Source organism: Urocitellus parryii, chromosome 9 (assembly GCF_045843805.1).
Source record: "Urocitellus parryii isolate mUroPar1 chromosome 9, mUroPar1.hap1, whole genome shotgun sequence".
Classification (NCBI taxonomy): Eukaryota; Metazoa; Chordata; class Mammalia; order Rodentia; family Sciuridae; genus Urocitellus; species Urocitellus parryii.
Genome location: NC_135539.1, coordinates 19,293,055 through 19,311,772, shown reverse-complemented (window position 1 = coordinate 19,311,772; position 18,718 = coordinate 19,293,055). Strand labels below are relative to the sequence as shown.

Below are 18,718 nucleotides of genomic sequence, written 5' to 3'. Positions count from 1 at the left end.
GGCCACAGGGGAGACTGGGGCTAATGACTCTCAGGCCAAGTCTTTTAAATTGCACAGACTCTGGGGCCAGCTGTTAAGTCACAGTCTCAGACACAAATACGGCTCTGGGTAATAGAAGGCACTCGAAACAACAGGAGAGCGACTTGAGTGGGAAGAGGAGAAAGGCCTCATTAATGAGAAATTAACAGTCATTGCTGGGGACAAAGGGAGTCTCCAGGCTGCTGCCCTGCGCCTGCGCGTTAGCCCTGAGCCAGGCCGAACGCCCCTCCACAGGGCCCCTGAGGGGCAGGTGGAGAACCAGGGTCCACTGCCCTGCTGCCCTCTCCCCTTAGTGGCCACGAGGCTCCTACATCTCTGGGCCTCAGTTTCTGCCGAGGCTGTGCAGACAGGCTGAGCCGACGGAGCCCCCATGCACCTTTGCCACGGGCTCATCCACTTGGTCCAGTGTGGGAGGCGGCCACCCATCTTGGTGAGCGCGAGATGAACACAGTAACAAGGAAACCAGGCCGGAGCCCACCCGGGCAGCCTCGCCGGGGTGGAGCCTGACCATTTGTATCTTAACCCCCAGGCGATCTGCACATGCACCCTGTACCTGGGGCTGAGGAAGGGGTCCTGGTCCCAGGTAAGGTGTGTGGGACCTGCAGGGAGGTGTCGAGGATGACGTGGACAGAACAGAACGTGGAGGAATGTTGTGAGTTTGTGTCTCAGTTCTGCCACTTCCTACCTGTTGACCTGGGAAAGCTCTCTGAGCCTCTGTCTCCCTCACTCCCTAAGAGGAGGGATGACACTGCAACCCACCTGTAGGTCCTCTGTGGGTGCAAAGAGGAGAAGTCACGCAGGACCTCAGGCCAAGCCTGCATCCGGGGCTAGGTGCTCAGCAATGCAGACCGCTGTCTGAGGGGTGGGGGATCAGCAGCACCCAAGTGGCACTTACTTCTAAGGGGCAGGGGCTTTGTCAATATATCCCTGGCATCTAAGACCATGCGTGGCACATAGTAGGTGCTCAATTTAATAAAAAACTGGACGAATGAGTCTTCAATGAAGGGGCTGTGTCTACCCTTCCGTCCTCCCAGTGGGGCCCAGTGCAGAGGGAGGACATGCAGCAGAGGGGACCCCATGCTGGGGGAGGGCACCCCTGCCGTGCCCAGCACACCCACCCACTGCCCAAGGGCTTCTAAACCCTTGACTATGTTCTGTCCCACCACGGCCCTGCTCCAGATTCTAAGACATGAGGCCAAAGTCGGGATCTGCCTGCGTCCACAGACCTGGTGCCATCCTCGGCGCTGGGCCTTGCGTCTTACGATGTCTTCAGCTTCTCGAAGTGGGAGTCTCCGTCCATGATCTGCACCAGAGAAGGGGATGGAGGCTGGTGAGACACCGGCCACCACTGTGAGACTCCATGGGAGGCCGAGGAGCGTCTCCGTGGGCGAGGCCTCCGACTGCGCATATGCCCAGCGGCCTGTCTGGGGCCGTGAGCCGGAGACCACAGGCCAGGTGCCGGGGGCAAGGGCACATCTCACCATGGAGTGACGGGACAGCGTCCAGCCAGGCAGGCACTGTGACCCATGTAAAGAACAATGGCCAAGATGGAGAGGCTAGGGACAGGGACGGAGCGTGGGTGGGACAGATTCCCAGTGTGCGAGGGGGAGAGCGCGGCAGGTTTGCTGAATGACTGAATGACTGCGCGTGCGGCTAGGGCACAGAGCAGCGGGCTGTGACCTGTGCGTCCTCTTTTTTGCCTGCTGCTGTCCTCCCTGCCGCCCGGGAGAGTCCCAGCTCCCCTCTCTGCCCGGGGGCCTAGGAAGCTCAAGGGCAGGGTTTTCCCCGGGAACCTCCTGGGACCTGACTTCCCCTCTCTCTCCTTTCCTGTGGACGGTGGCTGGAGAGAGCGCCGTGTCCAGGAGGCAAAGAGTCAGAATATCACAAACCAAGGCCACTGCGTGCCAGGCACTTCGCATTTTTTAAACATGTCATTAAATCCCTCTGGCAAGCCTACAAGTGGGCGGGATTAATTCCCGTTGTAAAGAAGAAGAAACTGAGGATCAGAGAGCTCGCAAGTTGCCTGAGAAATCAAAGCTGGAGATTGCAGAACAGGCCTCGTTCAAGTCTCGCTTTGTCTTGTGCCAAATCCTCTTCTTAAAACCTGGTAGTATCCTGGCCTCTCAGAGGGGGCTTTCCTTTTTAAATTTTTTCCCTTTGGTACCAGGGACTGAACCTAGGGACGCTGTAGCTCTGAGCTACATTCTCCGTCTTTTTTGTTTTTTTATTTTATTTATTTTTTTAGTTGTAGTTGGACACAATACCTTTAATTTTTTCATTTATTTTTATGTGATGCTGAGGATCGAACCCAGGGCCTCGCACAACCCCAGTCCCCTTTTTTTTTTTTTTTGAGACAGTGTTTTGCTAAGTTGTTTACGGCCTCGATAAATTGCTGAGGCTGGCCTTGAACTCGCAATCCTCCTGTCTCAGCCTCCTGAGTTGCTGGGTTATAGGCCTGCCCAGCAAGCTGCCTGGCTTGAGGGCACTTTGGCACCGGGGGTAGGCACCTGTGTTACGTGGGCCCTGCCGATCCACTGAGTCAACCCCACACCATCTCGGTGCCTGTGCTGAGCCAGTCACAGGACAGGGAGCTTTGCCGTTACTCAAGGCATCTCGGGCTTTTTAAAAATAGGGCAGACAAAATCCACTTAAAGTATGAGGGGTATGGAACGGTGGCATCGGGTATTAGACAGGGGTCCGGGACTAGCGCTAAGAAATATCAAGTAAAAACCAGGTATCATCAAAGTCACCCGGACACCTAGACGTGTCCTTAAACTTCTGACACCTGTGTCCCAGGAAACGTAACTAGGAATGCTTGCCCTGGCCGTGTCCGCTCCGGGGACGGGGCTGAGACCAGTTAAACAGGAAGGAGGACCCCTGGCAGGGGGGGCGCAGCGGTGGGGCAGGCACAGGCACAGCAGGGTGAGGCCCGGTTCCTGCCGCCCACTGCTGGGGAAGAGGGAAGAGGAGGAAAGGGATATCTCTCTCTCTCTCTCTCTCTCTCTCTCTCTCTCTGATAGTCTCTCTGGCCTAGGGCCATGGTCAACTCGGCGTGTTAACTAGTTGTGGCGGGCACAGAGCAGGCCCCCACTCCCTGATCTTCCTTTTCTTCCTTCTCTCTCCTTTTGCCCTCGTGGTGCTGCTGGGTGGCACCCAGGCCTCATGCATGCCGCCAGCCTGGACCCTGGGCTCCCCGCCAGCCCTGCTGCCCGGCCCGGGGCTGTGCTCACCAAGCGGGCCCTCGGTGTGCGCGGCCTTCCGCGGGGACGTCCTGGGCGCCGAGTTGGCCCCGTTGACGTAGACGGAGAAGCCCTGCTCCAGGTGCTCCAGCCTCAGCTGCACGGGGTCCTTGGCTCTCAGCTGCCTCAGGATCCTGCAGGAGAGATGGTCGCGGGACCTCTGAGCCCCACCGCCCCAGGCCAGAGGTGAGCTGCTTCAGGAACGGGGACCGAGGGGACGCTGATGGGGGGCTGTGCCCAGCTGGTCACCTACAACAGCCCCTGAGGCCGTTGCACACGCGGGGAAGCAGTGTGGGGCCTGCAGGGGACGTTCTGCCAGGGTTCTGGGGCTCAAATGCACGTCAGCGACACTGAGCACACGCAGCCCCCGCCCTGGTGGCTGACACATACAGCTGGGTCTCAGAGACCACCACTTTTGTGCCCGTTTACGTCCTGTGAAGAGCAACGTGATCAGACAAGTGACTAAACGGGCCTAGGGTGGAGGCCCCTGTGGGAGGCCTCTCATGTGACACGGCTCATCAGGAAACAGCCTTTACAGACGGGGCCGCCTAGGTTTTTTTCTTGAGTGAATATATGTGTTCGCAGTCACCCCCGATATCTCAGGTGCCACCATTTCATGCCCCAGTGAGTCTGAAATACATCAGCGGGGGTGCTGGCTCATAATGGATGATATGATGTCACACCCCTTGGCACGAGTGTGGCCAGGTCTCCGGGTGAGCTATCCCTGGGCCCCGCCTCCCATTTCACACCTGGCCTTGACACGCTCCTGACACTGCATTGCCACCAACCACACAGTGTCCTTGTCAGCCCTGCCAGAACTGCGGCCATGGGAGGCCAGACTCTGCAGAGCCTACACAAGCACCTCCACACGCCCGCAGCTTGGCCAGATTGGCATAGAAAACCAACGTTCAGACTGCAAATATGGACCTGCCAAGTCAGAAAAAGGTACATTTTCAAAAATAACTGCCATCAGACAGGTGTGGTGGCGCACACTTGTAATCCCGGCAGCTTGGGAGGCTGAGGCAGGAGGATTGCAAGTTCAAGGCCTCAGCAACTTAGTAAGATCCCAAGCAACTTAGTGAGACCCTGTCTCAAAATAAAACATAAGAAGGGCTGGGGGTGTGGCTCAGTGGTTAAATGCCCCTGGGTTCAAGCCCTGGCACCAAAATAATTAATAATAAATAATAATAATAATAATAATAATAATAGCAATCACATAAAAGGTGAGCACTGCGGGGATCTGGTCAGCCAGGCAGGGAGCCGCCCCACTTCCCTCCCCTGGGTCCCCTCATGGCCTCAAGCCTCCAGAGACCCTGCGGAGGCCCAGGGGAGGGAAGCGGGGCAGCTCAAGATGCCCATCTGTGCAGCAGCACTCCTGGGTGTCACTTTGTCACCCTCACTTAACAGGTGAAAAACTGAGGTCCAGAGAGGGCCAGCAACCGGCCCAACATCACCCAGCTGGTTGGTGGCGGGGTTCGGATACAAGTTTAGGCGATGGCTAAATCAGAGTTGTTACCCAAACAAAGACCTCTTCTAAGGTGAGGAGACGAGGCTGAGACGGGCAAACTTAGCCATTGCTGGAAACCCACAGAAGGTTCTTGGAAGAAAGACGGAATGTCATACACCTGTGCTGCCCGGCAAGCTCCCGCCAGCCAGTCACTCCCGAGAGCCACCCTGGGCAAGGAGACGGCTTCAGACAGAGCCCTGAAGACCGCCCAAACTTCCAACCCGGGGAGGGAGACGGGGCTTTCTGTGACCTCTCTACAGGCTGGGGGAGGGGGACGGCAAGATACAAAGGGCCTAGGTACAAGTGTAAATTTGGGGGCCCAGAGAGGACGGTGACAGACGGAGACTTCAGTGGAGGGGAGGCAGGCGTGGCGCTGGGGCGATGCCTTTGTTTTCTGTTTAAGTCCCCGTAGCGGGTCACACATCCATCTTGTCACCACGGTGGCAGGGGCATTTATTAGGACTCTTATCTCCTGCCAGCTGGGAGCCTGGGAGGCGCCTGATTGTTAGGCAACAACAGAAACAGAGGCAAACACAAGTCACCGGGAGACGCGTCCCCAGACGCCAGGCAGCTCGGGAGCAAGGGATCAAGGGATGCTGGCCCTGCGCCGTGGAGGGAGCAGCCCACTGCCCTCCCTGGGCCCAGGGCCTCGGACGCTGCGGCTGCAAGCCTCCCGTCCCGGGACCAGGGCTGGGCTGCACCGCGTCTCTGCGCAGGCAGGATGATTTATGAAAACCTGGATCACGAAGCTGATAAATTAGGAGACGATTATTCAGACGGTGAAAGGAATTGCTAAAGGAACGTCCCACCCCCTGTAGCCAGCGACAGTCAGGTGGCATCAGGGAAAAGGACTTTCTCAAAAATTGATGGGCTGCTTTGCATAAAAAGCTGTCCAAGGTGGGGGATTTGGATAAATCTGATCATTTCCCGCCCCGTCCAACACCCAGCCCCGGGCTGGCACGCCTGTGATCAGCAGCTCAGGAGGCAGGAGGATCCCGAGTTCAAGGCCAGCCTCAGCCAAAGCGAGGCCCTAAGCAGCTCAGTGAGACCCTGTGTCTAAATAAAACACAAAATAGGGCTGGGGACGGGGCTCGGTGCAGAGTGGCCCTGAGTTCAATGCCCAGGATCAAAAAAAATCCCAGGCCTGCCCACCAGCTGGCCACGGCCTCGAGGCTCTCCCACGACCCTGTCACTACGGACATGTGCTGCGGCTTCGTCTGCATGCTTGGCTCTGGTCCCTCCTCTCCCACCGAAGGCAAACGCCGGGGCACGGGCCTCGTCCCGCCAGCGGTGCTGCCTACAGTGAGGACCGCACAGGAGCACCCGACCCACAGCTGCCACCCACTGTGGGCACACCACAGCCGCGGGTCCCACCTCATGCTCATGGTGGCCTCTGGGTCACCGCCACCCAGGGCTCCAGTGCCCAGGGGGGAGGTGCAGGCCCCAAGTTGAGAGTGCAGGGCCCAGGGAGGTGGGGGAGCAGGGCTCGGCCCGGGCACTGCCGGAGCTGGGGGCTTGGGGAGCGTCCCCTCCTCAGAGGCCAGCAGTGCAGGGACATGGTGAGGACACAGAAGCACAAAGGACAGCTGCACTGTTGTTCCTGGGACCGCAGCGTGGGGGATGAGGCTCCTGACTGAACTGTGGTCCCTGGGCCATTCGAGGCCAAGGACTGAGGTCCAGCCACATGGCTCTCGGGACCTTTGTGACCTCAAGGGTGGACCTGAGGGACCCTCCAAGGGCCAGCTCTCTGCCTGTGGCCTGGGGAGAAGGCGAGTTTGAGATGAGGAGCGTGGAGAACAGCCAACGGTGACATGGGCACAGGCTGCCCAGCCTCCCAGCACCCGTCCTTCAGTGGATGAGTTTAAGGGTCATCCTGCCTGAGACCCAGGGCCAGGGAAGCCACCCGCGTTTGCACGCCCCGACCCCACTCTGCCTCCACTGCAGGGCTCAGGGGACTCGGGAGGGGGCAATGAGCCCAGCGCTGAAGGACAAAGGGGGGGCCTGGGTCCTGCAGGCCTGTGTGTCCTAGATGCCACCTCAGAGCAAGTGCTGGGCCGGGTGGGGAGCCCAGGCTGCAGGCGCTGCCAGGCTCCGTCTCCCCTTCCCACCAGGGCCCAGTCCCTCCTCTGGGCACCTAGAGTCCATGCTGACACCTTCCTGGCCGGGCTGAGGACACCACAGGGTCAGTGAGGCTGCACCTGGGGCTGGCCCGAGGCCCTGGGCAGGTCCCGCCTCCCTTCCTCCTGCCTGACCTCCTCTCGGGCACCGGGTCCCCTCCGCCCTGGGCACGCTTTCCTCTGACAACCCTTCCCCAGGACCAGACGGTACCATCGCTGTCCACCGGGTCTGGTGAACACAGCTGGGTCCCCCATGACCCCCGGCAGCCCCTCTGCCGTCCCCTCTTCAATGCAAGTGACGTGACCTTTCCAGCCACCCAGAGCTTAGCCCTTGGGTCACTCTGATGGCTCTTTCACGACTCCCGCTGGGCGTGATGACACCCTGCACGCGGCTGGATGACCAGGGTCACTAGGGCGGCTGGGAGGGTGGGGAGCAGTGGTCACTCTACGCCTCCTCCCCACCTAAGTCCCCTCCTGGGGCACAGGACGACTTTCTGCTGCTTCTGGCATGGTGACAGGTGCTCACCCTGTCCCTCCCCAGGGAGTGCCCCAGGGCAAGGGCTGGGGGACACCTGCTGTCCTGCCTGGCAGGGGCTCTCCCACACACAGACCTGGACTCCTCTTGCTCCAGTGGCCTGGGGGGGACTGACTCTGCGCCCGCCTCAGTGACCCCTGCCCAGACGTGGGGCTGGTCGCTCTAGTGGGGACTGGAGCCAAGCCGAGCCCGTGGCAGCCTCAGCACTTTGGCTAAGAGAACTGGGGAAGAAATGCCGTCTTCCTTCCGAGGTGGGAGGTAAACTGAGGCTTCACTGGTGGCCTGAGCCTTGGCCAGGGAAGTCCCCACCTGAGAATGACCCACAAGGGGAAAGAGAGGAAGAGCTGGAGAATGACCGACTGCAGTGACATAGGGCCAGCCCCTGGATGCAGCCATACCTGAAACCTTGATTTCATGAGCTAGACGTTTCCTAGTTGTTAAATCCACTTCACCTTGGCTTCCGCCCTTTACCACCTAGAGTCTGGGTGTCCTCTCTGTGCCAGGTAATGCCAGGCCCTGGGAGGGGCTCGCGAACATCTTGCTGAGTGACTGTCAGAACAAGGTCACCTGGTGCCTGCTCGCTCCCTTCTGGGGTTCCAGGCCACCCTGCTGAGCAGCGGGGTGTCATCTCCCCGAGGCCTGAGTAAGGCTCAGACGCTGGTTTTCTGCCGTCCATGGACCTGGCCTCCAGGTAAATTGGTTTAGTCCCTGTTTAGTAACGCAGGGGGCTGGCAGCCGGGGGGTTCCCTCCCTGCGGTTATGTATGACAACAGAGTGCGGCCAGCTGCACTACCTCCCGGCTTGCGAGAGACCGTGGTGTCCCCTCTGTGGCGCCCACTTGGTCCCCTGTACAATGGGCGTCATCACCCGTCTGCCTGGCTGGTTGGACGTGTCGGGCTGCGGTGCTGGCCACGGGGTTGGACTCGGCAAAGTGCCCCCAGGCCCCCACCCACAGCCGGGGCTCCCCCTCCCCACGGGTCGCAAGACCTTCCACCCAGCTCCGCTTCTCGCTTCCTGCCACCAGACGCTCCCTCCTGTAGCAGCCCCAGGTGGCCGTGCTCAGTGCCCACGGGCTCCGGCTGCCTGTGGCGCTGACCTTGGTTCTGGGAACCCTCCTGCGGGCTCGGGTCGGCACCTCTTTGGTGGCACATATTGATCCCCTGATTAATGAGGCACAGTTTGCTCATAGGGAACTGTGACACTGTCCCCACGAGTCCCCTGGAGATGATGAAGCCATCACCCCGTGTCCATGGCCCCTCCCGCCTGGCGAACCTGGGTGAGAACACCCACCCCACCCGCCAGTGACCCTGGGAGCCACCGCGGCCTCACAGGGGGCCTTCCGCTGTTCCAGTCGAGGTCGCCCTGGATGGGGGAGATGAGGGCGCCACCTGGGCACCAGGACACTGCCTGGCACCTCTGGCTGGACCTGGAGAGTTCACCCAGACGCTCTCCACAGAGAGGCGCCATCACTGGGGGCATCTGGATGCGAGGGCGGGCGCTGCCATAGAGACAGGGCTCTTACTGGACGCCAAACTAGGACGCAGGGACTCCCCCGGGCCACGAGAACTTGCTCCACACAGCGCGCCACAGGGGTCCTGGTGACACACACCGGAGTGCAGCCAGCCCGACGAGACCTAGAGCCACCTGCAGGAGGACAGCCTCCCGGCCTCCCCTGCCTACCCCCAGGGCACAGAGGCCCATGTGCCCTGCCCTCCTGGCCCGACTGGCCTGGGCACTCTCCCGTGGGCACTGTAATGTGGACACGTCACCAACCCCTGAAGCCCAGGGGATTGCACACAGATTCTGGCAAACCTGGAGGACCTGGACCCCGTGTCCCGTGTCCCCACAGAGGACAGTTGGCCTGAGCTGAGCAGCGTGGGTGGGACAGCTCCCGGTGCCACTGTCACCTCCAGTCAGCCTCACCTCCGCCTGGCCCAGACCCACACGGTGCTTGGCTCTGCGGAGGGACCAAGGAGGGACACGCGCAGGCCACCACAGCTCTTCAGGCCCACCACCCGCTCTGACCTTGACCTGAGAGGTTTCTCAGGAAGCAGAACCGAGGCGTCAACCTCGGCCCCACTGACGCTCAACACAGACAGAACCCAGTCCACCTTGACCTAACACAGCTCAGGTGTCACGGGCAGTCACAGCCTGTGCGGTGGTAGCCTGGGCTGCTGAGGTGACTGTGGCACAGTCCCTGCGGCCTTCTCCTGACTCACGGTCCCCAGAACAGAGGCCCATGGCAGCCCCCCTCCCCCACCCAGCAGGCTGCCCAGGCTCCGTCACAAGATGCAGTGGCCCCAGCGAGGGGAGGGACAGGGCTGGGGCTGCAGGGGTCGTCCAGCCCTGAGCGGGGACACGGCCGCCCTCCCTGGCTGACACAGACCCGAGTGCGCTGACAAACCTGAACGGTTTCTATGGGTTTCTGTGTGGCTGGACCAGGGCCGCCGGGGGCTGCACTTACCGGTTCCTCTGCTGAAGCAATATTAGATACTCATCGTGCCTCTCATCAAAGTCTGTCACCATGTCCTTAGTGTCACCCTGAAAGGAAGAAACAGAGCCGTGTGACAGCGGAATGCAGGGACGCCTTCACTGAGACCAGCGCTGGCTGCAGCACCACCTGGGAGGCCGAGAGGCAGAGGCTGAGAGGCAGAGGCCGGGCTCCCTGGGCGCGTCGCTCGGGCGACCCAGGGCCCCAGAGACAGTCTGAGGGCCCAGAGGCCTTCGGCGCGCAACTTCCACCGTCGACCAAGGGGGCAGGTTCCCGGGCTGGCTCCTGTCCATTGCTCGTGTGCCTCTAAAGCCAGGGGCCTGCCCCGCCCTGGGCCTGAGCCGTCTCTTCTCTCAGTGCCCATGACGTAGGGGCCTGGACTCCGCGTCCAGGTGCAGCCCAGGCCAGCTGTTCAAAGGGGACCTCGTGCTCTCTCGGCCACTGCAAGAGGAACGCTGCTCACCACACACACCGTGGCCGTTACAGAAACAGACGCCCTGAGAGCGAGGGCCGTGGGGACAGCGGCCACCTGCACCTCCCCTTCTGGGGACAGGGCTCTGTGGGAAACCACTCGGTCCCCTGCTTCCTTCCGTGCCTCTGAAGTTCTCTGTGCTCCTCTTGGGTCACGTGTTCTCAGCTCAGAAGCCCACCAACATGGAGCTGCCCTTGGCCACAGCCGAGTCCTGGTTTAGGGGTGGAAATGACCAAGTCCGCCTGGGACTTTGATGATCTCTAAGGAAGGAGCTTCCCTCTTTCCCCTGGGGAGCTGGGCAGGTGACGTGCAGCACTGGAACAGCCTGAGAATAAAGCCCATTAAGAAGACAGCAGATCCAAGAGACAGAGAGACACAGGTTCCTAACGACATCATTTGAGTCCCTGGATCCACCCAGGCCTGAAGAATGATCTGGACGATACATTCGTGGCTTTAAAACTCCAGCTGAGCCTCTGTCCTCTCTTACAGATTTTAAGTAATGAACCATGATCTGACCACCAGAGACAAGCCCTGATACAATTATCACTGCTTTATGGAGGAACGATTAATGTGTGATGCCTAGATACATGTCAAGGGACACACGCATGCGCGAGTCAAGCCTTGGTTATCATCTGATGATATTCCTCTGGATGCTCTCCTTTGCTCACAGCATACACAGACGTCTGCACACACACACAGACACACACACGCACACACACACATGTTCTTGTAAACAAAAAGGAGGTCACACTACAAACATATAATCTATAAACAGCTTTGTGATTTGCTGCTGCTTAAATAACTTTTTGACAAGAGATGGATTAAACATACAGTAGTGTCAACTTGGCGTTGGTCACAGTGACAGAGATCAAGATCTCTGTAATTGGCAAAGACGGCATTTGTTTGTGTGGGAATCCTTCTCATCATCAGGGGAAGGAGAAAAAGAAAGGAATTTCCACCATCCTCTTCTTATAGTCCCCAAATCTGTTTTAACCCTATTAGTCTACAGGAACCCTCTCTCAGGGGGACCTGGGGCCACCTCAGATGGTCCCCACCCTGTGATGGTTTGGCTTTAGCGATGCACAACTGTTCCGTCTCTCAATTTCAGTTCAGTGGTCAATGAATTCCTCGAGACACTCAGCGCCTGGTTAGGAACCAGGTTTTACAGATGGGGTGAGATGGTCTCACCCAGACGAAGGCCGGTGTTCCACGTCCCAGCAGGCTCACGGCAGGCGGGGCTAAGTCCTGGTGGTTGCTGGGTTAGGCGTATCAGATGCATTTCCTTTTTCTTTCTTTTTGGTACCAGGGATTGAACCCGGGGTGGGGGGGGGCTTAACCTCTGAGCCACATCCCCTGGCCTTTTTAATATTTTATTTAGAGACAGGGTCTCATTAAGTTGCCTAGGGCCTCACTAAACTGCTGGGGCTGGCTTTGAACTCACGATCCTCCTGCCTCAGCCTCCTGAGCTGCTGGGATTCCGGGCCAGCGCCAGCGTGCCCAGCCTAAGTGCGTTTTCAATAATGGTATTTTCAACTTTGATGGACTTATTGGGGTGTAGCCCCCTGTGAGTGGGGGCGCCCTGTGTAATGCTCTTCTCTCCTCCTCCTCGGTGGCTCTGGGCTGTGGGGACTTACTGCTGACCTTGGTGCTGCTTCTGGTGGCCCTTTGCCTGACCTCTGCTGTGCACGGTCAGTGTCTGTCTGTCTCCCTCTGCCTTCACTTCTCCCTCCAGTTACAAAAAGTAGGGTCCTCTGGTGGGGATCCCAGAGTCCTCCTAGGGCAGCTGATGGCCCGATGCCCCTTCTCCTCCCACGTGCTGTAGGCCCCGGACGCTGCCATCTGCTTGTCTTTCCTGTCTGCCTCTCCCCTGACCCCCTCTCCCCAGAGCCACGGGGAGCAGGACGCACTGCGGCCCCCTCTCCTGACGTCTGTGGCTCCTCTGGGTCTCCCTGGGCCCTGCCAGCTAACCTGGCCAACAGGACCGTGCCATCGTAAGACAGTTCCAGAGTCGTTTAAAGACAACTGGCCATAGTCGTGGGCTCCCTGGCCTCCTGAGGTGCCCACGCAGGCTGCTCTGTCCTCCCTGGCTCTGGGAATCCGCCTCGTCCCAGGTGTTTGGAAGGCACAGGGGCCTCAGCCCTCGGGAACGGCGGCTGCAGGACGCTGGCTCTGGGGAGAAGGCTCAGCGCCATCCAGAAGGACAACGTGTGTGACGAGGACCCTTCACGGGGCATTTCCATAGACATGAGTCTCCTCTGATCTCCACGGCGACTCTCGCAGTGGTCATTATTGCTCCATTTAGGGGACAAGGAAATGCAGCTGTGCGTCTTCCCAGAACACAGATCCCTCCACTGCAATTTACATGACCATTTTGAAACACCGAAATGACCGCGGATACATTATGGAGCGGAATGAAACATTTGATGGCATTTTTAGAAGAAATAGGGACTTCAAAGAGTCCAAGTGTGTGCTGGGCTGGCCTGGCTCCCTCCCCACCCGCCAGGGTGAGCATCTCAGTCTCCTGCGCCAGGAGGGAGATGTCATCAGGAAGACTGGAGGGACAAGGCCAGCCAGCCAGCCTTGCTGCTCCTCGAATGCTGATGTGACAGAGCACCTGGGCCTGGGATCCGACTCCGCGGGCCTGGGAGGGGCCCCAGGGCACAGCTCAGACGAGCTCCTGGTCCGGCCTGGGGACCACACTCAGAGGAGTGAGGCCCGCACTAGCCAGCGTGACCGCTCGCTCTTCTCCTGACCACCACCCGGTCAGCTGGTCTCTAAGCTGGCCTGGGGAACATGAGCTCCGAGTGCCCGCCCGGCTCCACGTCACAGTGCGGCCACCTCGCTTCTCTGTCGACACAGTAGGGTGACGTGGGACCTGCCTGCTGTGGTTTGGGAACGCATGGCTCAGGCTGATACCTGGGCCCCGGGTAACAGCGCTGGGAGGTGGTGGGACCCCACGAGGTGTCTGGGTCCCGAGGGCCCCTCCTGCTTGCGGAGATGGTGAGGCTGGGTGGGCCACGCTGCAGGAGTGACATGCTCTCATTCTCCCGAGACCGGTCAGCTTCTGTGAAGTAGGTTGTCACACAGCCAGGCTGTCCCTGGGATCTGTGTCTTTCTCCCAGGCACGTGCTTGCCCTTCTGCTTTCTACCATGTTCTATTCTCTTCCTCCTGGCTCCTGGGCTGAGGGCCAAACCCACGGCGTGTGTATGAGGCCAGAGCTCTGCCGCTGAGCCACATCCCAGCCCCCCACTCCACTGTCCACCATGTTCTGCTGTTCCTTGCCGGGAGCTGTGGCCATGCCCTTTGGATTCCCATGCTCCAGAACCAGAAGCCACATAAATTTCTTTTCTTTATACATTACCCAGACACAGGTATTCCACTAGAGCAACAGAAGACAGACTAAGACAGGGTTAAATGTAGAGTGGAGGTCGTAACAGTGGGGAGGACTTAGTAAAGCACCCATCACTTATAAAGTTCTCGCGATGACCCCTCATTAGTCCCATGGACACTTACAGAACTTTCTTACTGAGAGAGTATGTTTTTTTATTTTTAGTTTTCGGCGGACACAACATCTTTGTATGTGGTGCAGAGGATCGAACCCAGGCCGCACACATGCCAGGCGAGCGCGCTACCGCTTGAGCCACATCCCCAGTCCCCTTACTGAGAGAGTATGAATCCCAGCCCCTGCCACCCCACCTGGTGCTCGCCCCTGACCTGCCTCCTGAATGACCTTCCAGTCTCCAAAGATTCTCCAAGGGCCAGCTCAGTTCCAAAGTCCCCAGGACCCCTCCCTTGCCACCCTCACCCCCACTCCCTGAAGTTCATCCCCAAACCCTTCAATTAGTGGTAAATGATATACAATGCACTGGGAAATGGCATATAATTAAGTGAAGATTGTTAGCATCTAACTACATAAACTGCTCACTGAGTATCTGGGGATTTGGAGACGTGTGTGTGTGTGTGTGTGTGTGTGTGTGTGTGGAGGGGGGGATCCTGAATTCTATTTACCTCTCCCGAGCCTCAGTTTCCTTATCTGCAAAAAGGGGATATTCACACTGTCTACCTCACAGGGCTGCAATTGAATCAACTAGAATAAAAATGAAAGTAGTTTAGGATCCTTTTCCTTCTTGTTTTTCTCCCTTTTTAAAACTTAGTTTTCTTTACTTTTGATTTCTTGGTACTGGGAGTTGAACCACAGGTGCCCAACCACTGAGCCACATCCCAGCCCTTCTTATTTTTATTTTTTATTGTACTTTTTTATTTTGAAACAGGATCTCAGTAATTTGCTTAGGGCCTCACTAAGTTGCTGAGGCTGGCCTTGAACCTGTGATCCTCAGGCCTCAGCCTCTAGAGTGGCTGGGATTAGAGGCGTGGGCCACTGCACTGGCTCTGGTTCTTCTTCTTAATTCCCAGCTTGGATCACGGATTCCTGGAGGGCAGCCTGCAGCATGGGGGAGGGACAGTGCAAGGGGAGGCTGGGCTTCACCGTGGCTGAAGTTGATCAAGCACTTTCCATGGGCCAGGCCAGGCCCCCTCTAACCCTTTCCGTGCCTGACTTAGTTCACCATCGCCTGGCGCCTGGTGGGGCTCAGCTCCACCTCCCTCGCAGGGCGCTGCATTTTGCTGAGGCTTTAGTTCCTTGCTTATAGAATGAAGGTAGGAAAACCTAAGCCATCAGCAAAGGCGTCACCTCCCTGCAGAGGGCCCAGTTCATCTCACTGTCTTCCATGGACATTTATCAGGTGCTTGCTGTGTACCTAGGTGACCAGTTCCCTTATCCTGCCCTGCCCTGCCCTGCCCTGCCCTGCTCTATTGTACCCTATCCTGTCCTGTCAACCAGGGCCCCATGCCCACGAGGCTCTGCTCTACCACTGAGCTAAATTCCTGGTCTACAAATAGGTCAGCAAGAGCTCTGGCCTAGTGGACATTTGCGCATGCAGAGGCCACGCGGCGTAGCTGTTGATCGGGTTGTGTGGCGCGTTAGCGGTATCCCCAGTGTCGTAGAACACAGTACTGAGCCCTGGACAGACAGCACTTTACATCTTTTCTTTGTTAGCATCACTGCTCTTGCACTTTGGGACCTTTATTAAATAAAATAAGGACTATCTGAAGACGAGCGTGTGGTGCTGTCAGAGCCCATCAGATAACCAGATGGCTTCTGAGTCTCCAACGGGCAGGCAGTGCACACAGTGTGGACACACTGCACAGAGGAAAGATGGACGTTCCAGGCAGGAAGGAGCGGGGCATGGGGTTTAATCCTGCTACTCTGGATGACATGTGATTTGAAACTTATTGTTCATTTCTGCAATTTTCCACTTAATATTTTTGAACTGTAGCTGACTGCAGATGATTGAAACCACAGGAAGAAAACTTCAGATAACGGGGAACCACTGTACCCCAAGTTGGACTGCTTCTTCCCCATCTCCTCTCCCAGGCTGGGCCACACCCCCGTGGGCCTTCTGAGGCTGCCCTCATCCCTGCAGGCTGCTCCCCGACACAGCTGGGGACCTGATGGAGGTGAGTGGAATCACACTGTCCCTTTGCTTGTATCTCACGTGGGCTCCTCACCAGGACAAGGCCCACCCGACAGCACTGAGCCTCTGCTCCCACCTCTGACACACTCCCCCCGCCCGGGCTCCAGGACCGTAACACCCACCTGCCCCACCCCAGGGCTCCTGACCCTCCTTCCCTCCACCTGGAATGTTCTCCTCCCAGGAAAATGCCCAGATCCCTCCCTCCTTCAAGCCTGGCCAGTCTCTTCCTCCTCAGCGAGGTCTTCCTTGGCCACCTGTTTAATCTGTCAGCCTGAGCGCGTGACGACCGCTGATTCCCAGTGCCGGCTGTCTCAGTGGCTAGCGACCCACCAACTACGACTTTCATTTACTGGGATGACCTGCACCAGAGTGGAAGTTCTAGGAGGGCAGAGAACAGCGCCGGCAGACAACGGTGCCCTCGTAAGTATCGACTGAGTGAAGGAACACGCGAGGTGACATCTGAGCTGGAATCTGAGGGCCACCTGGGCAAAAAGAAAGGGAGAGGCCTTCCAGGGCGCAGGACCTGCCAGTGCGGAGGTGCGGGGGCTGGAAACGACGCCACGTGCAGGGACGGACTGAGACCAGGTTTGCCTGGAGCCGCAGGTGCTGGGGGGGACTGTGGGGGATGGTGGTGGGGGGCAGGTGGCACACATCGAAGGGTCTGCAGAGCCAGTGCTGGCCCCAGAGAAGTGCAGAATTTTCTCAATGGCCATATTATTAATTCTCCCTGTGGAAAAATTGGAATTGGAAGAAACGCCAAGAATTAGTTATAATTAGACACTCGGCAGAGGCCCCCCTTGAAGGCTCGTGTATTCCTTGGGGCCAGGACATTGGGGTTCTCCTCGACGTGGCTGATCGGAAGTGCTGAAGCCTGGGGTGCGTCTGTGACTCCCAGGAACCAGCAGCTGGGAGCGTCGTGTCACCTTCTAGGGCTTCACAATGACTTTGCAAGGGTCAGGTCCCAGCAGAGAAGAACAATAACTCACAGTGGGGAAAGACGAGGCCGTGTGTGCCCCTATCCAGGGTCCAAAAGCCTGGTAACTCCAGCCCAGCGCCTCCCCAGAACCACACGGTAACTGAGGGACAATTCAGGAATGGCAACACTAATGCTCTGGGTCACGGGGCCCAGCTCCGTAGGTCACTTTAACTGCCCTTTCCAAGGCCCTCTGTACGTGCTTATTTAATTCCCACACGAGCCTAGGGCCATCCTCCCCATCCTACAGTCGAAGAAACTGAGGCTTTAGCTGACACAAACTGCCTGAGGGCCACAAAACACCTGCCCAAGAGTGACACTGACTCAGGGGCAGCAGAACTGAGGACAGAGATGGAAACCAGATCCTCCTAACAGTGGTTAGGCCCTATATCTAGCCATGCCTGAAGCCAACTCTGTGTGGAACTTCTCAGTCCCAGGAGCTAACACCCTGCCTTCTCTTCTCAAGCCAGTTTGAATGTGTGTGTGATTTATACCCAGGTTTGAGGCAGTCAAGTGGAAGAGCTGGGTCTGAATCCAAGTCCGCGCAGTGGCCAACAGCTCAGGGGAGCCTTAGGACTGAATGATACCCTAAGGAAGCTTCTTTTGTTCTGCGGCAGTGCTGGGGATCAGACCTGGGGCCTGGCACACACTGGCAAGTGGTGTCCTGCTCAGCTCCAGTCCCATGATTTTTGTTTGTTTGTTTGTTTGTTTGCAGTGCTAGAGACAGAACCCAGGGCCTGCACAGGCCAGGCCGAGCTGCACTGCTGAGCACACCCCTGGCCCAGAAAGAAGGTTCTTTTTATTTTTCCTGGGTACTGGGGATTGAATCCAGGGATACTTAACCACTGAGCCACATCCTACACCCTAGCCCTTTCTTAAAAAGATACTTTTTAGTTGTAGATGGACACCATGCCTTTATTTACTTTTATGTGGTGCTGAGGATTGAACCCAGGGCCTCACGCATAGGAGGCAGGGGAGATCTACCACTGAGCCACCATCCTGCCCCTCCCTAGTCCTTTTATTTCTATTTAGAGACAGGGTCTCGCTAAGTTGCTTAGGGCCTCACTAAGTTCCTGAAGCTGGCCTTGAACTTGAATCCTCCTGCCTCAGACTCCCAAGTCACTAGGATTATAGGTGTGAGCTCCAGTGCCTGGCTCACAATTTTTTTTGGTTTTTTGTACCAGAGCTGGAACCCAGGGGTGCTTAACCACTGAACAACATCCCAGTCCATTTTTTATTTTTAATTTTGAGATGGGGTCTCACTAAGTTGCTGAGGCTGGGCTTGAACTAGTGATCCTCCTGCTTCAGCCTCCCAAGCCCCGGGGATGACAGGTGTGCACCATGGTACCAGCCAGGCACAATAGATGTTCTTAATGGCCCTATGCCCACAACAAAAGATGACTCAAATAGATCTTATAGCGTAAAGCTCCCACTTTTTCTTCAAAACCCACCCGCGTGCAACTGCTTTCCCAGCGACTCTGTATATCCCAGGGCTGCGTTGTTAAGTCCCTCGTGTATCTTGGTTGAATGCAAAAAGATTTTGCATTTGCTAACCTATCAGACTTGCTTCCATCCACAAAGAAGGAACGATAAATACTCTGCATTCAATATGCCTGTGTCCCAAACAGAAGCCCCGCCATGAAGCCCTAAACCAGTGGCTGATACTGCCCCCTAGAGGTGGGACAAACAAAACACCTCACAGCCCGGAGTGGGCGCCGGGAGTGGGCGTCCAAAGGAAATATCACGGCTGTGTACCGCCAGATGGGTAACCAAGGGCAGAGGCTGGGCTATTTTTGAAAAATCTTAGACT

General features: G+C 57.6%; 1 protein-coding gene across 1 annotated transcript in view; it reads right to left on the bottom strand.

Moving 5' to 3' along the window:
* Positions 1-18,718, bottom strand: part of Katnip (katanin interacting protein) — a 143,653-nt gene that overhangs the window by 86,838 nt on the left and 38,097 nt on the right. The window contains exons 3-5 of the mRNA XM_026392185.2: positions 9,902-9,978; positions 3,270-3,412; positions 1,266-1,342 (exon numbers count right to left, since the gene is read on the bottom strand). Coding sequence (XP_026247970.2) covers positions 1,266-1,342; positions 3,270-3,412; positions 9,902-9,978 — 297 coding nt within the window. The remainder of the gene's footprint in view (positions 1-1,265; positions 1,343-3,269; positions 3,413-9,901; positions 9,979-18,718) is intronic.